Source organism: Glycine soja, chromosome 2 (assembly GCF_004193775.1).
Source record: "Glycine soja cultivar W05 chromosome 2, ASM419377v2, whole genome shotgun sequence".
In the NCBI taxonomy this organism is placed as follows: domain Eukaryota; kingdom Viridiplantae; phylum Streptophyta; class Magnoliopsida; order Fabales; family Fabaceae; genus Glycine; species Glycine soja.
The window spans coordinates 3,216,107-3,230,542 of NC_041003.1; the positions used below are offsets into that span (position 1 = coordinate 3,216,107).

At 32.4% G+C, this 14,436-nt stretch overlaps 3 protein-coding genes across 9 annotated transcripts; 1 reads left to right on the plus strand and 2 right to left on the minus strand.

The window, feature by feature from the left end:
• Positions 1-206: 206 nt before the first annotated feature.
• LOC114369580 lies at positions 207-1,018 on the minus strand. Its single transcript, XM_028326818.1, has 2 exons — positions 337-1,018; positions 207-268 (listed from the first exon to the last, which is right to left on the minus strand). Exons 1-2 carry the CDS (start codon positions 1,016-1,018, stop codon positions 207-209), a joined length of 744 nt encoding a protein of 247 aa, XP_028182619.1.
• A 1,506-nt stretch (positions 1,019-2,524) lies between these two features.
• On the plus strand, positions 2,525-7,686 carry LOC114380361 (DNA (cytosine-5)-methyltransferase DRM2-like). 2 transcript variants are annotated; one of them, XM_028339372.1, is made up of 9 exons: positions 2,525-2,681; positions 2,968-3,029; positions 3,281-3,409; positions 3,948-4,053; positions 4,152-4,201; positions 4,845-4,941; positions 5,396-5,520; positions 5,621-6,268; positions 7,075-7,686. In XM_028339372.1, the coding sequence occupies exons 2-9, from the start codon at positions 3,027-3,029 to the stop codon at positions 7,510-7,512; spliced, it is 1,596 nt and encodes a 531-aa protein (XP_028195173.1). In that variant the 5' UTR covers positions 2,525-2,681; positions 2,968-3,026; the 3' UTR covers positions 7,513-7,686. The 2 variants fall into 2 exon arrangements, with proteins under 2 accessions (XP_028195173.1, XP_028195165.1); XM_028339364.1 differs by lacking the exon at positions 2,968-3,029.
• A 394-nt stretch (positions 7,687-8,080) lies between these two features.
• On the minus strand, positions 8,081-13,025 carry LOC114380370 (E3 ubiquitin-protein ligase BOI-like). 6 transcript variants are annotated; one of them, XM_028339408.1, is made up of 5 exons: positions 12,798-13,024; positions 11,687-11,951; positions 10,435-10,613; positions 9,394-9,752; positions 8,081-8,877 (listed from the first exon to the last, which is right to left on the minus strand). In XM_028339408.1, the coding sequence occupies exons 3-5, from the start codon at positions 10,538-10,540 to the stop codon at positions 8,329-8,331; spliced, it is 1,014 nt and encodes a 337-aa protein (XP_028195209.1). In that variant the 5' UTR covers positions 10,541-10,613; positions 11,687-11,951; positions 12,798-13,024; the 3' UTR covers positions 8,081-8,328. The 6 variants fall into 6 exon arrangements, with proteins under 6 accessions (XP_028195209.1, XP_028195202.1, XP_028195194.1 ...); XM_028339401.1 differs by having other exon boundaries at positions 11,687-12,082; XM_028339393.1 differs by having other exon boundaries at positions 11,687-12,089.
• Positions 13,026-14,436: the final 1,411 nt, after the last annotated feature.

A 14,436-nucleotide genomic window follows, 5' to 3' on the forward strand; every position in this document is an offset into this window, starting at 1 on the left:
CAAATGCACCAACAAGTCGTATGCCAAATCAAAAAGCGAAACTTCTTAAATCTCTTCCCCTAAACCAAAATCCATGCCGCGTATAATGGGATTATACTTCAACTGCACATGGCCACAACAACTGATACACCACCTGGTTCTGGCCTTGGCATAATCAAATCATAAACCAAACGAACTGAAAAAGGATTATCTCCGCTACCCCATAATCAAGAGTCCTCCTTAAATAGCCTTGATAGCCCACAAGCCTCACCAAAAAAGATTGAATCATCTGCATATTGGACCAAAGAAAAAGTCATAGAATCATTCACCTTAAAAGGTTTTATATATGCGCCTTACCCACTAAGCCACTTAACCCCTCAGCCACCATAAAAAACAACAGAGTGCCCAACAGAGTCCCTTGCTTAAGCCCCCGTTGAGCCACAAATTCCCCTGTAGGACTATCGTTAACCAGAACTGACATACTGCTAACAGAGTCATATGTCTTTTCAAAGTCAATTTTGAAAAGGAAACAACTTTTTTGGCCTTTCTGAACAAGATCAATGAGCTCATTAGTCACCATAACATCATCTAAAATACTATTACCAGGCAGGAAGGCTATCTGACAAGGTGAAATAACAGAACCAAACCATAAGCTTCGAAATAATCTTGTGCATACTACCAATAAGAGAGATTGGTCTATATTCCAATAAAGATTGGGGACAATCTTTTTCAGGAGGAAGTCACAACCTTTGGGAGAACACCTACCCACAACATCCTTCTTCAAAACAGTTAGAGAAACACAATCACAAGATGACACCTGATTAAACTGAATACCTGATAAGAAGGGACGCTCCAAGTTAGGTTCCATGAAAATCCTCTGAAAGTGATGAACAACAACATCCTTTACCTCACCCCCGTTCTCAGTATGTAGCCCCACTAGATAATTCTTTATGTACCTGTCCTTCAAGGAAGCATGGAAAAAATGTGAGATGGTATTACCCTCTTTGATCCACTTAGCCCTGGATTTTTGGGCCAGCATACTCTCCCTAATTCAGGCACACCTCCAAAACTCAGAGGATAGAAGTTTCCTCTGATCACAATCAACTGGTTGCTCTTCACAAAGTCTTACCTCCACGTCATCTAACTCATCTACCACAGTCCTTATCCCAAAGGATAAATTCCCATAAACCTCCTTATGCCACTCCTTGAGCTTAAGCTTCTCCTTCAAAACAAAGCACTTCCAACTTTGGACCTGGATCTAATCCCACCAACTTCACAAATCATAGATGTTCCAACCAACAATTATAAAAATATAGGGCCCCGATCCTTCACACCTACCTTCAGAAAAGTGAGCAATGGTTGTTTTATTCCTTATAAATTATATTTGTTTTATTTTTAATTCTTAAAATAATTTAGATAAGACTTTGAATATTGAAAAAAAAAATTATAAAAATAAAATTAAAACAAACATAATTTATAACAATTAAAAATAAAAAAAGTCATAAGAAAAAATTAAAAGGATTAAATAAATATTTAAGTCTTTTTTTAAGTGTCTTTTTTTAAGCGTCATTTTTTATCTAATGAATTTGTCTTGATATTGCTGTTTTTATTAAATTTTACTTGAGTGTGTCAAATGTATTGATGGTAATAGTACTTTTCATCTATACATTTATAATTTTTTTTCTTCTTCTCACTTATTCTCTCCTACTTTCTAACTCTCTCTCTCTCTGTTTTTTTAGGGTTAATTAAGTTTTTAGTCATCAAATTATGAGGATTTTAAATTTTTTATCCATAAACTATTTTTTAAAATAGTTGATTTTAAATAATTTTTTGTTATTATAAATAGTCCTTACCGTTAATAATCTTTATTAAGTGATAAGTTGTCTATTTAAGTGAATATAAATATCACCATAGACTCCAGATGAGAAGGATGAATTGTTAATCTGTGTCGCAAATCTTCTCATGGGTGATTATTGTACGTTTATGTGTGTTTAGAGCGTTAGGATTCAATAATCACTATCCTCTCTTCCTTTTGCATTTTAATAACATAATATTCTAATTATTTATCTAAATATAATAAAACTTACATGGTATGTATGTGATATATATACATGTGACATTTAATCTATCTTGTTTCATGACACTTCATCACTTAACAAAAGACATTAACGACAAAGATTATTTTTAATAATAACAAATTATTTTGGGATCAAATTTTTTAAAAAAATATGTTAGGAACAAAAATTCAAAAGTCCATAGTTTGAGGACTAACAACTTAATTTTTTTTTTTTATGTAACAGTTACTGTGCAAAAACTAAAAAGCTTATTGCACGGGCACACTCCTCTGCCTCTCACTTTTATTTTACAGCATTCATTTTTTTTTTCATTTATCACTTTTTTCATAAAAATTGAATTGTCTAAACTAATCTAGTAATAATAATAAATGCCAAAGAAAAAAAAGAGTGTATGTAATACAAAAGAGCGTGTCAGAGAATGTTCTAGAACTTACGATGTATTCAATTTAAGATTCCTCAAGGTGGGCCATTTTTTGAGTCTGTTCGTTTTTCTCTATCTCTGTTCCTTAAAAGCAAACTCATACTTCACGTTCTTCTGTTTCAACTCTCAATTAACAAACCCAAAACATGTTTCTCCTTTGATCTTGTTCTTCTCTAGTACGCCTCATGCAGTTCCACAACTACGTGGTTAGCAACATTTTTCTTCTTTTTTCTCGGGTTCCTTAAGTTTTAATACCAATGTAACAATGTAGTTTCCGTAACCTTGTAGTTTTGAGGCATCTTCCGTTCATTCTTCTACGACTTGGGTTCTTTAGTTTTAATTCCAATGGAACAGTGTAGTTCTCGTTACGTAGTACTTTTGTCTGCCTCAGTTTTTAAAACACAAAAATGAAGTTTTAGTTTTACTGCAGCATTTCATTGTGTAATTAATTCCTTAATTTACTTGTTTTCTCACTCTCTGATACATTGATAGTGCTACGAACATAGGAAACTTGTTTGTGGAGTCGAGAGTTCTTACTTATCTGCTAAGTCATGGTATGTTTCATGTCGTTCCCTCTCTAAATTTACCATTACTCATTCTATATCATACCCATACAAAAAACTTTATTTTAGCTCAAGGTTAAAGCTTCAGCGACTAATTTGTTTCACTGCCATTAAGCTTGAATATTTGAACACCTGCGGTTTAGATTTGTTGATTACAAGTTTGGTAGTTAGAAATAGAATATTGATTAAGCTTTGAAAACTCATTCCTTTGTTGAGTTTTTTTTTGTTGTAAAATTATGTAGGGTTCAGAAGGTGATGATAGCTCTCCCAGTGACTATGATTGGAACACTGATGATGAGCTTGAGGTGTTTGGAATACCTCCCTCGGATCCAACCATTTCTAGTCAAGAGAGCTGTGAAGATAGTGTGGGGGTAAATCCTGCATTCAGTTACTTCACAATGATTTTGCTAAGTTTGAGACTTTCATCTCTCTGAAGTTCCTAGGATATACCTACAATGATATAATGATATAGAAGGACCTAAGAGGGGATTTTGTGTTGCTCTTGTCCCTCGTGTATTCACTTGTCCGGTGGTTAAATTCACACATAATGTGTCTAACCCTTTGTTTGTTTGCAAAAATGATTTGTGGACACTAAGAAGCTATGTGACACCTAATAAGAGAAAGAGAGAAATGTAAGTATGATAATAAGAAGAGATAGATAAAAAAAAATGATAAAATGTTATATATCGAGGTATTTGGACTAGAGAGGTGTTCACCAATCATTACTTGTTTGTTTGAGAGGAAAGAGAAAATTTTGAAATTTGAATTGAAGAAAAAATTGAATTTTATCTTTAAAGGTCAATTTTTCTCTTCAAACAAATTAAAGAAAATGTATAGTTATCTGTGTTGGTGCAAATTTGTTTTTTGTATTTCTTTTTATAATGTTGAAGTATTCTGTGTTCTGTTTAGGAGAGTAGTGCAAGTTGCTCGAGCGCTAAACATTCCAAGCTGATTCATCTCTTCGTGGGAATGGGATTTTCCAGAGAGACAGTGATCAAAGCAATTGATGAAAATGGTTCTTTTTCACGTTTAATATATTCAATAACTATTACCTGTTTACTACTTCTAGTACTTGTCTTGAAATGATAACATTTTGTTTTTTGTCCGTGGTAGGAAGAGATAATGAGGAGGACATTATGGAAGCTCTGCTAACACTTACTGCTGTGAGTATACTTTAAGTCAATCAACGGGTTTTAAATTATTTCAATTTTTTAAGTTATTAGTTTTCACTTCCAGGATTCAGTGCATTATATATGTTGATTCTGTTGAAGTAGAACAAATGAATTACAAGGAATAACGAATTGACTTTACAGGGAAGAATCTGAAGTTCTAGAGTGTATCATGGATTCATGGTAGGAAAATTATAAGAGTAGGAATGTAGCTCATGTCATTGGATTACCAACTTACCACAATTGCATTACCAGATGAAGTCTAAAACTCTAAATTTAATATAAGGTTCTCCATTACTTGTATTTGATCTTTAATTTTCTGATACAAGGTTGATTAAACAATTTTGGTACATCTAATAGTAAGTTCACATGTCATTTCTAGTTAGTGGGTAACATATATCTATATTGTGAAAGTATAGAAGTTTGCAGCAGCTGGTGGATATATTATAGGTCGTGGTTGATTAGGTATATATATGAAGCATTTAGAACAGTAGGCTTTGTTTTACAAACTGGCACGTGAATAGAAACTAGAAACTAGAGAGATGTTCTTTGCAGATACATACTTAATCTGGATGGCCTGGTTTGTTATGCTGACATTGTGTATATGGGTTCCATTTAACTGGTTCCTTTTATGCAGGAAAAACCCTTAACAGTAGAGAAAGATGAGGCATTGTCCGTACTTGTCAATATGGGATACCCTTTTGAGGAGGCTTTGACAGCTATAGACAAATGTGGTGCGTATACTTTACTATATAATTGTTACTCATATATGTTATTAACACTTTTTATGTTTCTTATTTCTTTTTCTTCCGTTTTTTCCCACTATCAGCAGCATTAAATGATCTCAGATGGATAATTAAATCCTGAAAAATGAGCTAACAAACCTTTAGTTTTAAAACTTTGAGCTTAAATTTCTCAGTTTGCATTTTAACACATTTCCTTATTAAAGTGATAATTTCAACATAGGATAGATGAGGTCAAATTATAGTGATAATTTCAACATAGGATAGATGAGGTCAAATTATGAACATCTCTTTGGTTTGAATACAATGCAAATAATTAGTCACGAAACCAAATGAGTTTTACTAACCTAACATGCAATGCAAGGATAGGGCTCCTACTTTCCATGTAGCATGTAGAAATTTGTCTAGTGGTAGTTCTTTAATATTTTGGTTTCTCGTTTGGCAGGTCCTAAGGCCCATATCAGTGAGCTAGCGGATTTCATTAGTGCTTCTCAGTTAGAAAAGGGTCTTCACTCACCGCAAGAGTCACCTAACAATAAACATGATGCATCTGATTATACGCATGAAAAGGTGTGGTTTACAGTCCTATCAAATTAGTTTTATTAAGTCTTCTTCTAATTAAAATGTCAGTAAATCAAGTACTTTTCTCAAAATTATGTTATATCTTCAGCCCTGTCAACCAAGTGGTGAATATTATCTTCATACAAGTAAGAAAGTAAAACTTGGATTGGGTATATTTAATGAAGCCAGTCAAGTGATTTCAAGAAAGTTCCCAAGAGAAGTAGCAAATAAACCATACTTCTATTTTGAAAACGTGGCTCTTGCTCCTAAAGGAGTTTGGAAAACTATATCACGTTTTCTTTATGAGATTGAACCAGAATATGTTGATTCCAAATACTTTTGTGCTGCAACAAGAAAAAGAGGATATATCCATAATCTTCCCACCCACAACCGCTCCCCCCTGCTTCCTATCCCACCACTAACTATCCAAGAGGCTTTTCCTACAACTAAAAAATGGTGGCCTTCATGGGATAGAAGAACAAAGCTCAATTGCCTTCTAACTAGAGTAGCCCCTGGCCCAGTTACAGAGAGAATAAGGAAACTCCTTGAGAAATTTGGTGATGAACCTCCTCTACATGTCCAAGAAAATGTACTTGTAGAGATTAGAAAGTGGAACTTGGTGTGGGTTGGAAAAAACAAATTGGCACCTCTTGAACCTGATGAATATGAGATGTTGCTGGGATTCCCAAGGGATCACACCAGAGGTGGTGGAGTCACCCGGACAGAGAGATACAAGTCACTTGGAAATGCATTTCAGGTATGCTATTGAATCTTACACTATATGTACTTTTTAAGAGTTTTTACAGTGATGATATGATAACTAAATGAAAAAAAAAATCAAACTTCTTTCTATTGTAGGACAAGTCGACAACTTGTAGTTAAATGATAATTTTAAAAGGTTCTAATCAAACTTAGGCTTCTTTTTGTATTTTAACTCTTAAAGATGTATTTCATTTGTCCCTAATTATAAGATTTTTTCCATTAATTCACGTCCTTTAATTAAAGTAGTTAATTTAGTTAATCATATTAAATCTATCAATTATTTATACTATCATATCAAAATTACCCTTTTCTTATCTATGTATTCATTTAATTGTTTTTCATTAATGTTTGGAGAAAGAATAATTAAGTAAGAATATATAGGAAAAAAATAATTAATACATCTAAAAATTTAAAAAAAAAGTCTTATAAAAAGAAACAAATAAATTTCTGAAAAAGTATTTGAGTAAACAACTTATTTACTATGCTGTTATCTTATAAGGACTAATGCCATAAACATCAAACTTTTTTTTTGACAGGAGACCATCAAACTTACTGAAATATGCTAAAAAGAACATATTTTGATAAAAAGCTTGAGTTGTGATACTCGTACAACATTTTATAGAACATTTTTTGTGTCTCTCTCTCTTTGTGATACATGTATGAGTTGTTGTATGAGTATCATTTCTCAAAAAGCTTATAGTAGTCTTAAGTTCAAATAAGATTTCCATAAGTTCTTTCAAACACCCTCTTGGCTTCCTTTGAAAAAGCTCTTTGACTGAATGTAAATGGAATTGATTTCAGGTTAATACAGTTGCCTACCACCTTTCAGTGTTGAAGGGTCGTTTTCCAAATGGCATCAATGTCCTGTCTCTTTTTTCTGGCATCGGAGGTGCCGAGGTTGCTCTGCATCGACTTGGGATGATGCTTAAAAATGTGGTATCTGTGGAAATAGCTGAGGTGAACAGAAACATCATTCGCAGTTGGTGGGAACAGACTAACCAGAGGGGAAACTTAATTGAGGTTGAAGATGTACAGAAAGTCTCTTCAAATGAGCTGAGCCAGTGGATAACCAAGTTTGGTGGATTTGACCTCATCATTGGAGGCAGCCCCTGCAACAACATTTCTGGCAGTAATAGAGTTAGTAGACATGGACTAGAGGGAGAGCAATCTTCACTATTTTACGAATATTTTAGGATTGTTGAGGCAGTAATGGAAATACAGAGAGATGAGCTTCTGTGAAACAAAAAAAAGTACATCAGTGGATTTTGTTAATTCCCATTTTTGTATGGAACAACTAAAAATTATGTACACATAATAGGAGGAGGAGAATCCAATAGATCCAAGAAATGTAACAAAACATTTGTAATTTCGAATTTATCTTATATTGGTAATGTTTTTATGTTCTTTTTGTCACACCTGGTTTTGCTTATATCCATGTGAACAAGAATTAACTTTTTTTTTTTTTAAGAAAAGGCAAAGGCTTCTTAAACCGAGTGTTCTTATATGCTAACTGATGCGCACACAGGCAGTACCTCATAACAAGGTCAATGAAAAAAATTGCTTAAAAATAAATGTTACAGAACAGAGGCAACCTGGTCATAATTGTGATTAGACTCTTTGATAATCTAAAATAATATTCCTAATACCCTTTTATAGCACTTTATTCGATTACAATAAAGTGAAGTTAGAGCCATGTAATATGTTCTTATTGTTTAAGCCGCAAAGAATGCAATGGCGTAAGGGAGCACAATAGCTAATTTGGAGAAAATCAGGTTAATGGTCATACAATTAGGTAGGAGATAGTTCATCCGAAACAATACAAATTCCATTTCATACTTCTCATTATATTCCCCAATTTCTCTATTTCATCATGATAGTAATAATATGAATGTCATCATCAATAATCAGGTAAAAGTCACTGAGAAAGAGGACATAATAATATCCTTAGATATAGTCGATTTTTGTTATAGAGACAAATTACTTTGAGCTGAACATTAAGAAATTAGGCAGATAAATCACAAAGAAAACAGTGACTTATATCCCGTTCTTTGTAAGTTAAGACAGATGCACCTCAACACTTGCAGTTTTTATCAATTGGCATATAGGACAAACATTGATAAATCCCTCACAATCCTTACACAAGCACAGGTGCCTACAAGGCATCAACAACATCGAAACTGTCTTCACCTTGCATGCTCTACAAGTCAGATTCTCCATATCTTGGTAGCTCTTGTGAGTAGAGTTTATAGGCGCAGCCAGAATGTTCAGGAAGTTATTAGGATCTATATATGAGGCATCATCATCAACTTCACTGTCTCCAAACCCTTCCTTCCCCTGTTCAGCTCCTTGTGAGATTGCCTGCTGAAGGTTGTTCCTTAAAGTATTGACAATTGACTCATTATACTTTGCTCTGTAATGCCAGCTTTGCACTTCAACAGCCACCTGCTTTATTCTTTCAGCCAGCTCCCTATTTTTTCGGTTCATGTTTTCTATCTCCACGTCTTTTTCCTTTAGCTTCGTGCTAATACCTTTCTCAATGGAGGTAAGGAGAGCAGCCATGTGCTTTTGCTTCATGTCTCTCACTCCCTTTGACAGTTGTTCCTTCTATGTAAGAAAATAATTGTAATAACATTTCAGAGAAGTGTGAATCAAGAATTACAAAAATTGATAACTCCGTAATTAAAGTATAAACTTCTAGTTCTTATAGCTTTGTGCAATAGAAAAAACAATCATTTAAAAACTTTTCCATTACAATACCACCATCACCCTTGCTAAATGATTTGAACATTTCAGATGAATTCAAAAGAGCAACTCCTAATGAATTAGGTAATGACTGGACAAACATAACCAGAAAATTCTACCCAGAATGACTGCAGTAATATATTTGAAAAAGCAAGATACTAGGAGCAAATTGATAAAGAAAAACCTAAAAACATCTTACCATAAAAGGAAATAATATTAGTATTTTCCCCCTTTTCCCATTGGATTAAGCCACAGGCCAGTCCTTTATACCTTTCTAATGAACAGAAATATTTTGAACATAAATCATTTGTACCCAGAAGACCTCCCACAAACATCACCACAAAATGAAAAAAACAGATAGCAATCTTCATATATTACCTGAAGTTTAACATACTGGTCCAACTCTTCTTGCTGCCTATCAAGCTCAGTTCTGATATTGTCACCAAGAGACAATATGATAGACGGTGTGGCAGCCATGCTTCCACTTGCAGAAGTAACAGATGAGTTACGCTCATCATCATCATATGAAAGCCTCAATCCTGTTGACACGGGGTTAGGATTTGGAATACTTGCTAATCGTTCAGCATCATCTTGATGAACATTGTAGTTTAAGGAAATCTGAAGCCTTTGTTTTGATATATCTTCCATTTCCTTGCTTCGTTTATTAGGCTGAATCATGGAGCTGATATGCTCATTTCCAAAGTAATTAACTGGGTCAACACTACATCCAGCTTGTACTGCAAGAGATATTGCATGTCTATCATTCAGTGATAAGGTAAAAACTATGGATGAAAATACTAAAGCTATTAAAGGACATACAAATTACTTTATCTGGTTATTTATGGAACTGCATAAAATGATAATTTGAAACAAATATGTAATAACTTCTAAATTTAATAAGAATTTCAGCACTAGCAACAGCAAGTATACACAATCAGTAACTTGTTGCTCAGACACACTACAAGATTCAAGTAAAGAAAATCACCCCTAGTTACAATCAAAACAAATGCCATGTCAAGGACCATTACCACTCTTGTATTTCAAAATCAAAACATGTGAGATACAATGCAGGATAAGTAGGTACACATAAACAATTAGGTGGCACAACAAGCAATGCACACTAACAAAACATGCATACATGCAATAATCAAGACAAGTTCATAACCCATTACTATCATCCCTATTCAAAAAAGGAAAGGAGATGTCATAATCATCCCTATAGCAGTAGGGACTAGAGAATAAAATTGTTGAAAGTACAGCATGGAGGAAAGTAGCTATTGAGTACAAATCTTAAAACAGAAAAAATCCACGTCAAAAGCATAAGTTCAACAAAACAGAGATACCCTGTTTAACAACCACATTCAAATGATACAGTGAAAAGATTGATTGTTACATGAGAAAAGGAAGGAGTAAACTCACAATTTCCAAACAACTGCAATTGATTTGACACATTAGTTTGATGCTGAAATTGAGTTTCGTCCAAGAAAACAGGAAGCAAGCAATTTCCGTTGTTGCCTCCCAACATTATCCCAAGAAATGTGATTGCCTAGCTAAAGTATGTAGTCTTAAAAGATATTAGTGAAGCTGCCAATAATTATCTGCACAAAAAAAGGGAAAAGGAAAAACTCAGCATCAACTTTGAATAATGAAAAGCTAACATCAAACATTACAGCACCAAAAACCACATCTGTACAATACTTTGAACTATTTGGCTTGTAAGGGTTGGGGGGTTGATGGTCTAATGAAGTATACTTATAAGTGAGCTTTGGAAGTGGACTGTGATGGTTCTTGGTAAATATTTCTTTGTCTCCTAGTTGCCAAGTAGTTTAGTTTAAAAAAATAAAAATCAATATACCAATGCATCTGCATGTTCAAACAAAAAGATGAAAATAGACAAATTCCATCTCAAGGTTGAGTTGCAAATATTTATAAACTAATGTTTGGGTAGAAACAAAGGCTAATTGTGCAGCATTTTGTGATAATGAGGTAAAATCAAATATTTGAAGATGAAAAAATTAATATTAACTTTCAGTAATATCTAGATAAAGTATTCTGATAAATACAAAGGAAATTCAGGTAGCACATGGGAGGAAGCATTTTTAAAAACTAACCATATAGTTCTTAAGATTAGAAACTAAAGTTCCAAAGCAATTATTTACAAGTTCAGTAATACCAAAAGACATGATTGATATTAAAGATAAGTATAGTTAACCATATCCTTCTCAAGCTTTTCTTGGGGTTTTCTTCTCCTTGGAGGGAGAAATTTGGCCAAACACAATTTTAAAGTAGCTCAATAAAGTTAGCTTGTTTAATGAAGAAAAGGCCAAACTGAGAAATAAAAGAGCTTCTGCTCTTAAGAAGTTAAAAAAAGCAAGCCAAAACACTCCCCTAGGGAAGTCTTGAGAAGCAATATCGAGGTTAAATGCTGATTATGTATATCTTCACTTATATATGTTTAGTATACATGCTCTCATAAGAATGCAAACAATCCTAGGAAGCAAATGCTGAGTTTCAAATAATAATAAGTTTTAGAGTTAAATAAAATGATAAATTGACTATCAGTATCAACAACAACAATAATAGCCTTATCCCACTAAGTGAGGCCGGCTACATGGATCACATAATATCATTGGGCTTAGTTAAAAACCAAATTATTAAGTATATTATTCACCATGAAATCCCTTTCAATAATTTTGTCCAATGTCCTTTTAGATCTCTCTTTACCACTTCACAAAAGGCTAAAAACCGTGTCATCTACTCTCCTCCCCAATGCCTCGAGTGGACTTCTTTGCACGTGTCCAAATCACATTAATTGAGTTGCGATCTTCTTTTCCTCAATAACTGTCATGTGAATATCTCCTTGATACTATCATTTCGTATCTTATCCTTTCTTTTGTGGACACACATTCATCTTCACTCCACCTACAGTCTCATAGCTAGTCTCAAACCCAAATAAAGGAGAACAGTTATGTTAAGCCCTTGACAGCCAGCATAAAATTTGTTTTAACCCCAAACATGGATCGCTCACAGAGCAGATACATTGAGCTCCAACAACAATATCTCTGAACTGTTTCCTAATATTCACTTTAAACAATCACATAAAGTATCTAGGAAAGTCATTCTTATGCAGAACCATATTTGGGCAAGTGCAGCACAAGTTATATAACTAGTTTTAACAAAGATAAAATAAAACAAAAAAATAGAAGTAATAAAATGGTATAATGATTTCCCCAGAAAAAAAATGATTGAGTTTTGCCTAAATCAGTCGAATAATTTGAAAAGTGACAAAGAAAATGTATAGAATCTCCATAAATGGGTATATATGTTATTTTTTTCCCATTTTTAATTTTTTTTTTGGTAAGCAGTGATGCATGGAAATGGAAATAGAAGCCATAGACTTCCCAAATAAATCTGACGACTGTTCATTAAAATTTTGATCGCATCTGACGAATTACCAAGACAAGATGAGTAATCAAAACTAACATGTATGCAAAATAACAAGATGAATATCTCAATTCTTAAGAGATATATAATATAAATTTATAAATATGAAAGCACTAAAAAAATTTCACTCAGATTAATAAAACTAATTAAATGCTGAGATACAGAACAGAACATGACAACAAAAAAGCTATCTTGATGTTCAGGGACATGCGTTTTGATGGTCGGAAGAGGAGGAAATGGAAAACTGCAACGCAAATCAGACACTACAATCTAAAAATTCAAATACTTTGTGGCATGAAAAGATGGAAGAACAATTCAAACAAGAACCCAGTACATACCTTGCAGATTGAAATGTTTTTACAACAAGGAAAAAAACAAAAAGATCAAGCTGATACAGACACAAAAAACAATCATGGAACAAAAGGGTGGCACAGAGGAAGAAGAAGAAGGTGAGAGATCTGGAATGGAAGATTGAGGAAAGTGGATGGATGATGGAAGATGAATGACGAATGAATGAATGAATGATGAGAGTTATGAATAGAATATAGGAAGAAGGAGTGGGTGTTGCATAAGAAATGGAGAGAGACAGAGAGAGGGACAACTATTATTAATTTGTGGGATTTCCATGGTGGTCAGACTCAACATAAAAATATTTTTCTATTGAAAATACTTTTTTTGACTGTTTTACTAGAAATTATTATTTAAAGAATATAAAAAGCATTTAGTGCTGAAATTTTGAAAGAAATTAAAATATTTATATTTAATATTTTTAAGGTATATTTATGAATATACAATAAAATAAATCTTTATTGTATTACTTTTTATGTTTTCTATTATTATTTATTTATAAATAACACCCATAAATTAAATAATATAATTAATGTTTTTATATTAAAATCAATTTTTAGCTTTTTAACTTTTAGGGCATGTTGACTTCTATTTTTATTTCTTGTTTTTATAGTTATAGTTAGTACTTAGCCATTAAATATTAAACTCTGATATTTATTTCTTTTCTATTTTTATATATAATACTTTATTATTTCATTGTAAAAATAATTAATGACATGCAATTTTTAGACAAAATGTTTGAGTATTATATTTTGACAATACTTTTCTATAATAGTTTATTCAATTCTAAAGACTATAAATTGGGATTTATTTAGTGTAGATAAAAATGTGCAGATAAGACCTCTCAGAACTATTGCACATGATTTTTTTGGGTGGGATTCCATTCCTAGTTTTATCGTAATAAAAAAATATATGATAATAAAAGAATACCATAATTATATAATTAAGATCCATATAATATTTAATTGATTAATTTAATCAAAACATATCTATTAGTTATAAGTGTTTTGTTATTATAACTAAATAAAACATTATATTTTATGAATTAAAAAAGAAAGAAAAAATTGATAAATTTTAGGTGGGAAAAGAATGAATACAATGATGCAACTGTAAAAAATATGTTCCTAGCATTATTCATGGCATGTGTGAAGTACGCTTATATTTGTATTCGCGACAAATTTTATAAAATTGTCACACTCTACTAACGGGCAAAAAATCTAATGCTTATAACTGATGGACTAAATTTTGTGGCTTTTTGAATAAAATAAATTAAACTTGTAACATTTAAGAATTGTTCGCAATCTCTTAATAAAAACAAGAATTGTTTGCAACACATGGTAACAAAAGGACCATGTTAACTAAAGTGATTATTAAATTATTTATATAACAAAAAATTAAACTATCTAATGCATTCCCTAATACACATGCATACACACATAGACACATATATATGTATATAGTGGTTCATAATTCATATATTTAGAATGTGAGCATAATGATTTTTCTTTAAACAATTATACATGCATGATTTAAAAATTAGTTAAGATTGCATAACTACTTAAAACATGTATATTTATATTTACAATTTAACCATTCAGATAAAATATAGAATTTATATATAAATATATT

Excerpts from the sequence above, each read along its gene's own strand:
- LOC114380361 (XM_028339364.1), top strand. The coding sequence starts at position 2,661 with ATGCAGTTCCACAACTACGTG. Across the intron at positions 4,942-5,395 it reads GACAGCTATAGACAAATGTG|GTCCTAAGGCCCATATCAGT; the intron begins GTGCGTATACTT and ends CTCGTTTGGCAG. Across the intron at positions 6,269-7,074 it reads CACTTGGAAATGCATTTCAG|GTTAATACAGTTGCCTACCA; the intron begins GTATGCTATTGA and ends AATTGATTTCAG.
- LOC114369580 (XM_028326818.1), bottom strand. The coding sequence starts at position 1,018 with ATGCTGGCCCAAAAATCCAGGGCTAAGTGGATCAAAGAGGGTAATACC. Across the intron at positions 269-336 it reads GGGGTTAAGTGGCTTAGTGG|ATGATTCAATCTTTTTTGGT; the intron begins GTAAGGCGCATA and ends TCCAATATGCAG.
- LOC114380370 (XM_028339426.1), bottom strand. The coding sequence starts at position 10,540 with ATGTTGGGAGGCAACAACGGAAATTGCTTGCTTCCTGTTTTCTTGGAC. Across the intron at positions 9,753-10,434 it reads ATTGCAGTTGTTTGGAAATT|TACAAGCTGGATGTAGTGTT; the intron begins GTGAGTTTACTC and ends TATCTCTTGCAG. Across the intron at positions 8,878-9,393 it reads ACCAGTATGTTAAACTTCAG|AAGGAACAACTGTCAAAGGG; the intron begins GTAATATATGAA and ends TTTCTTACATAG.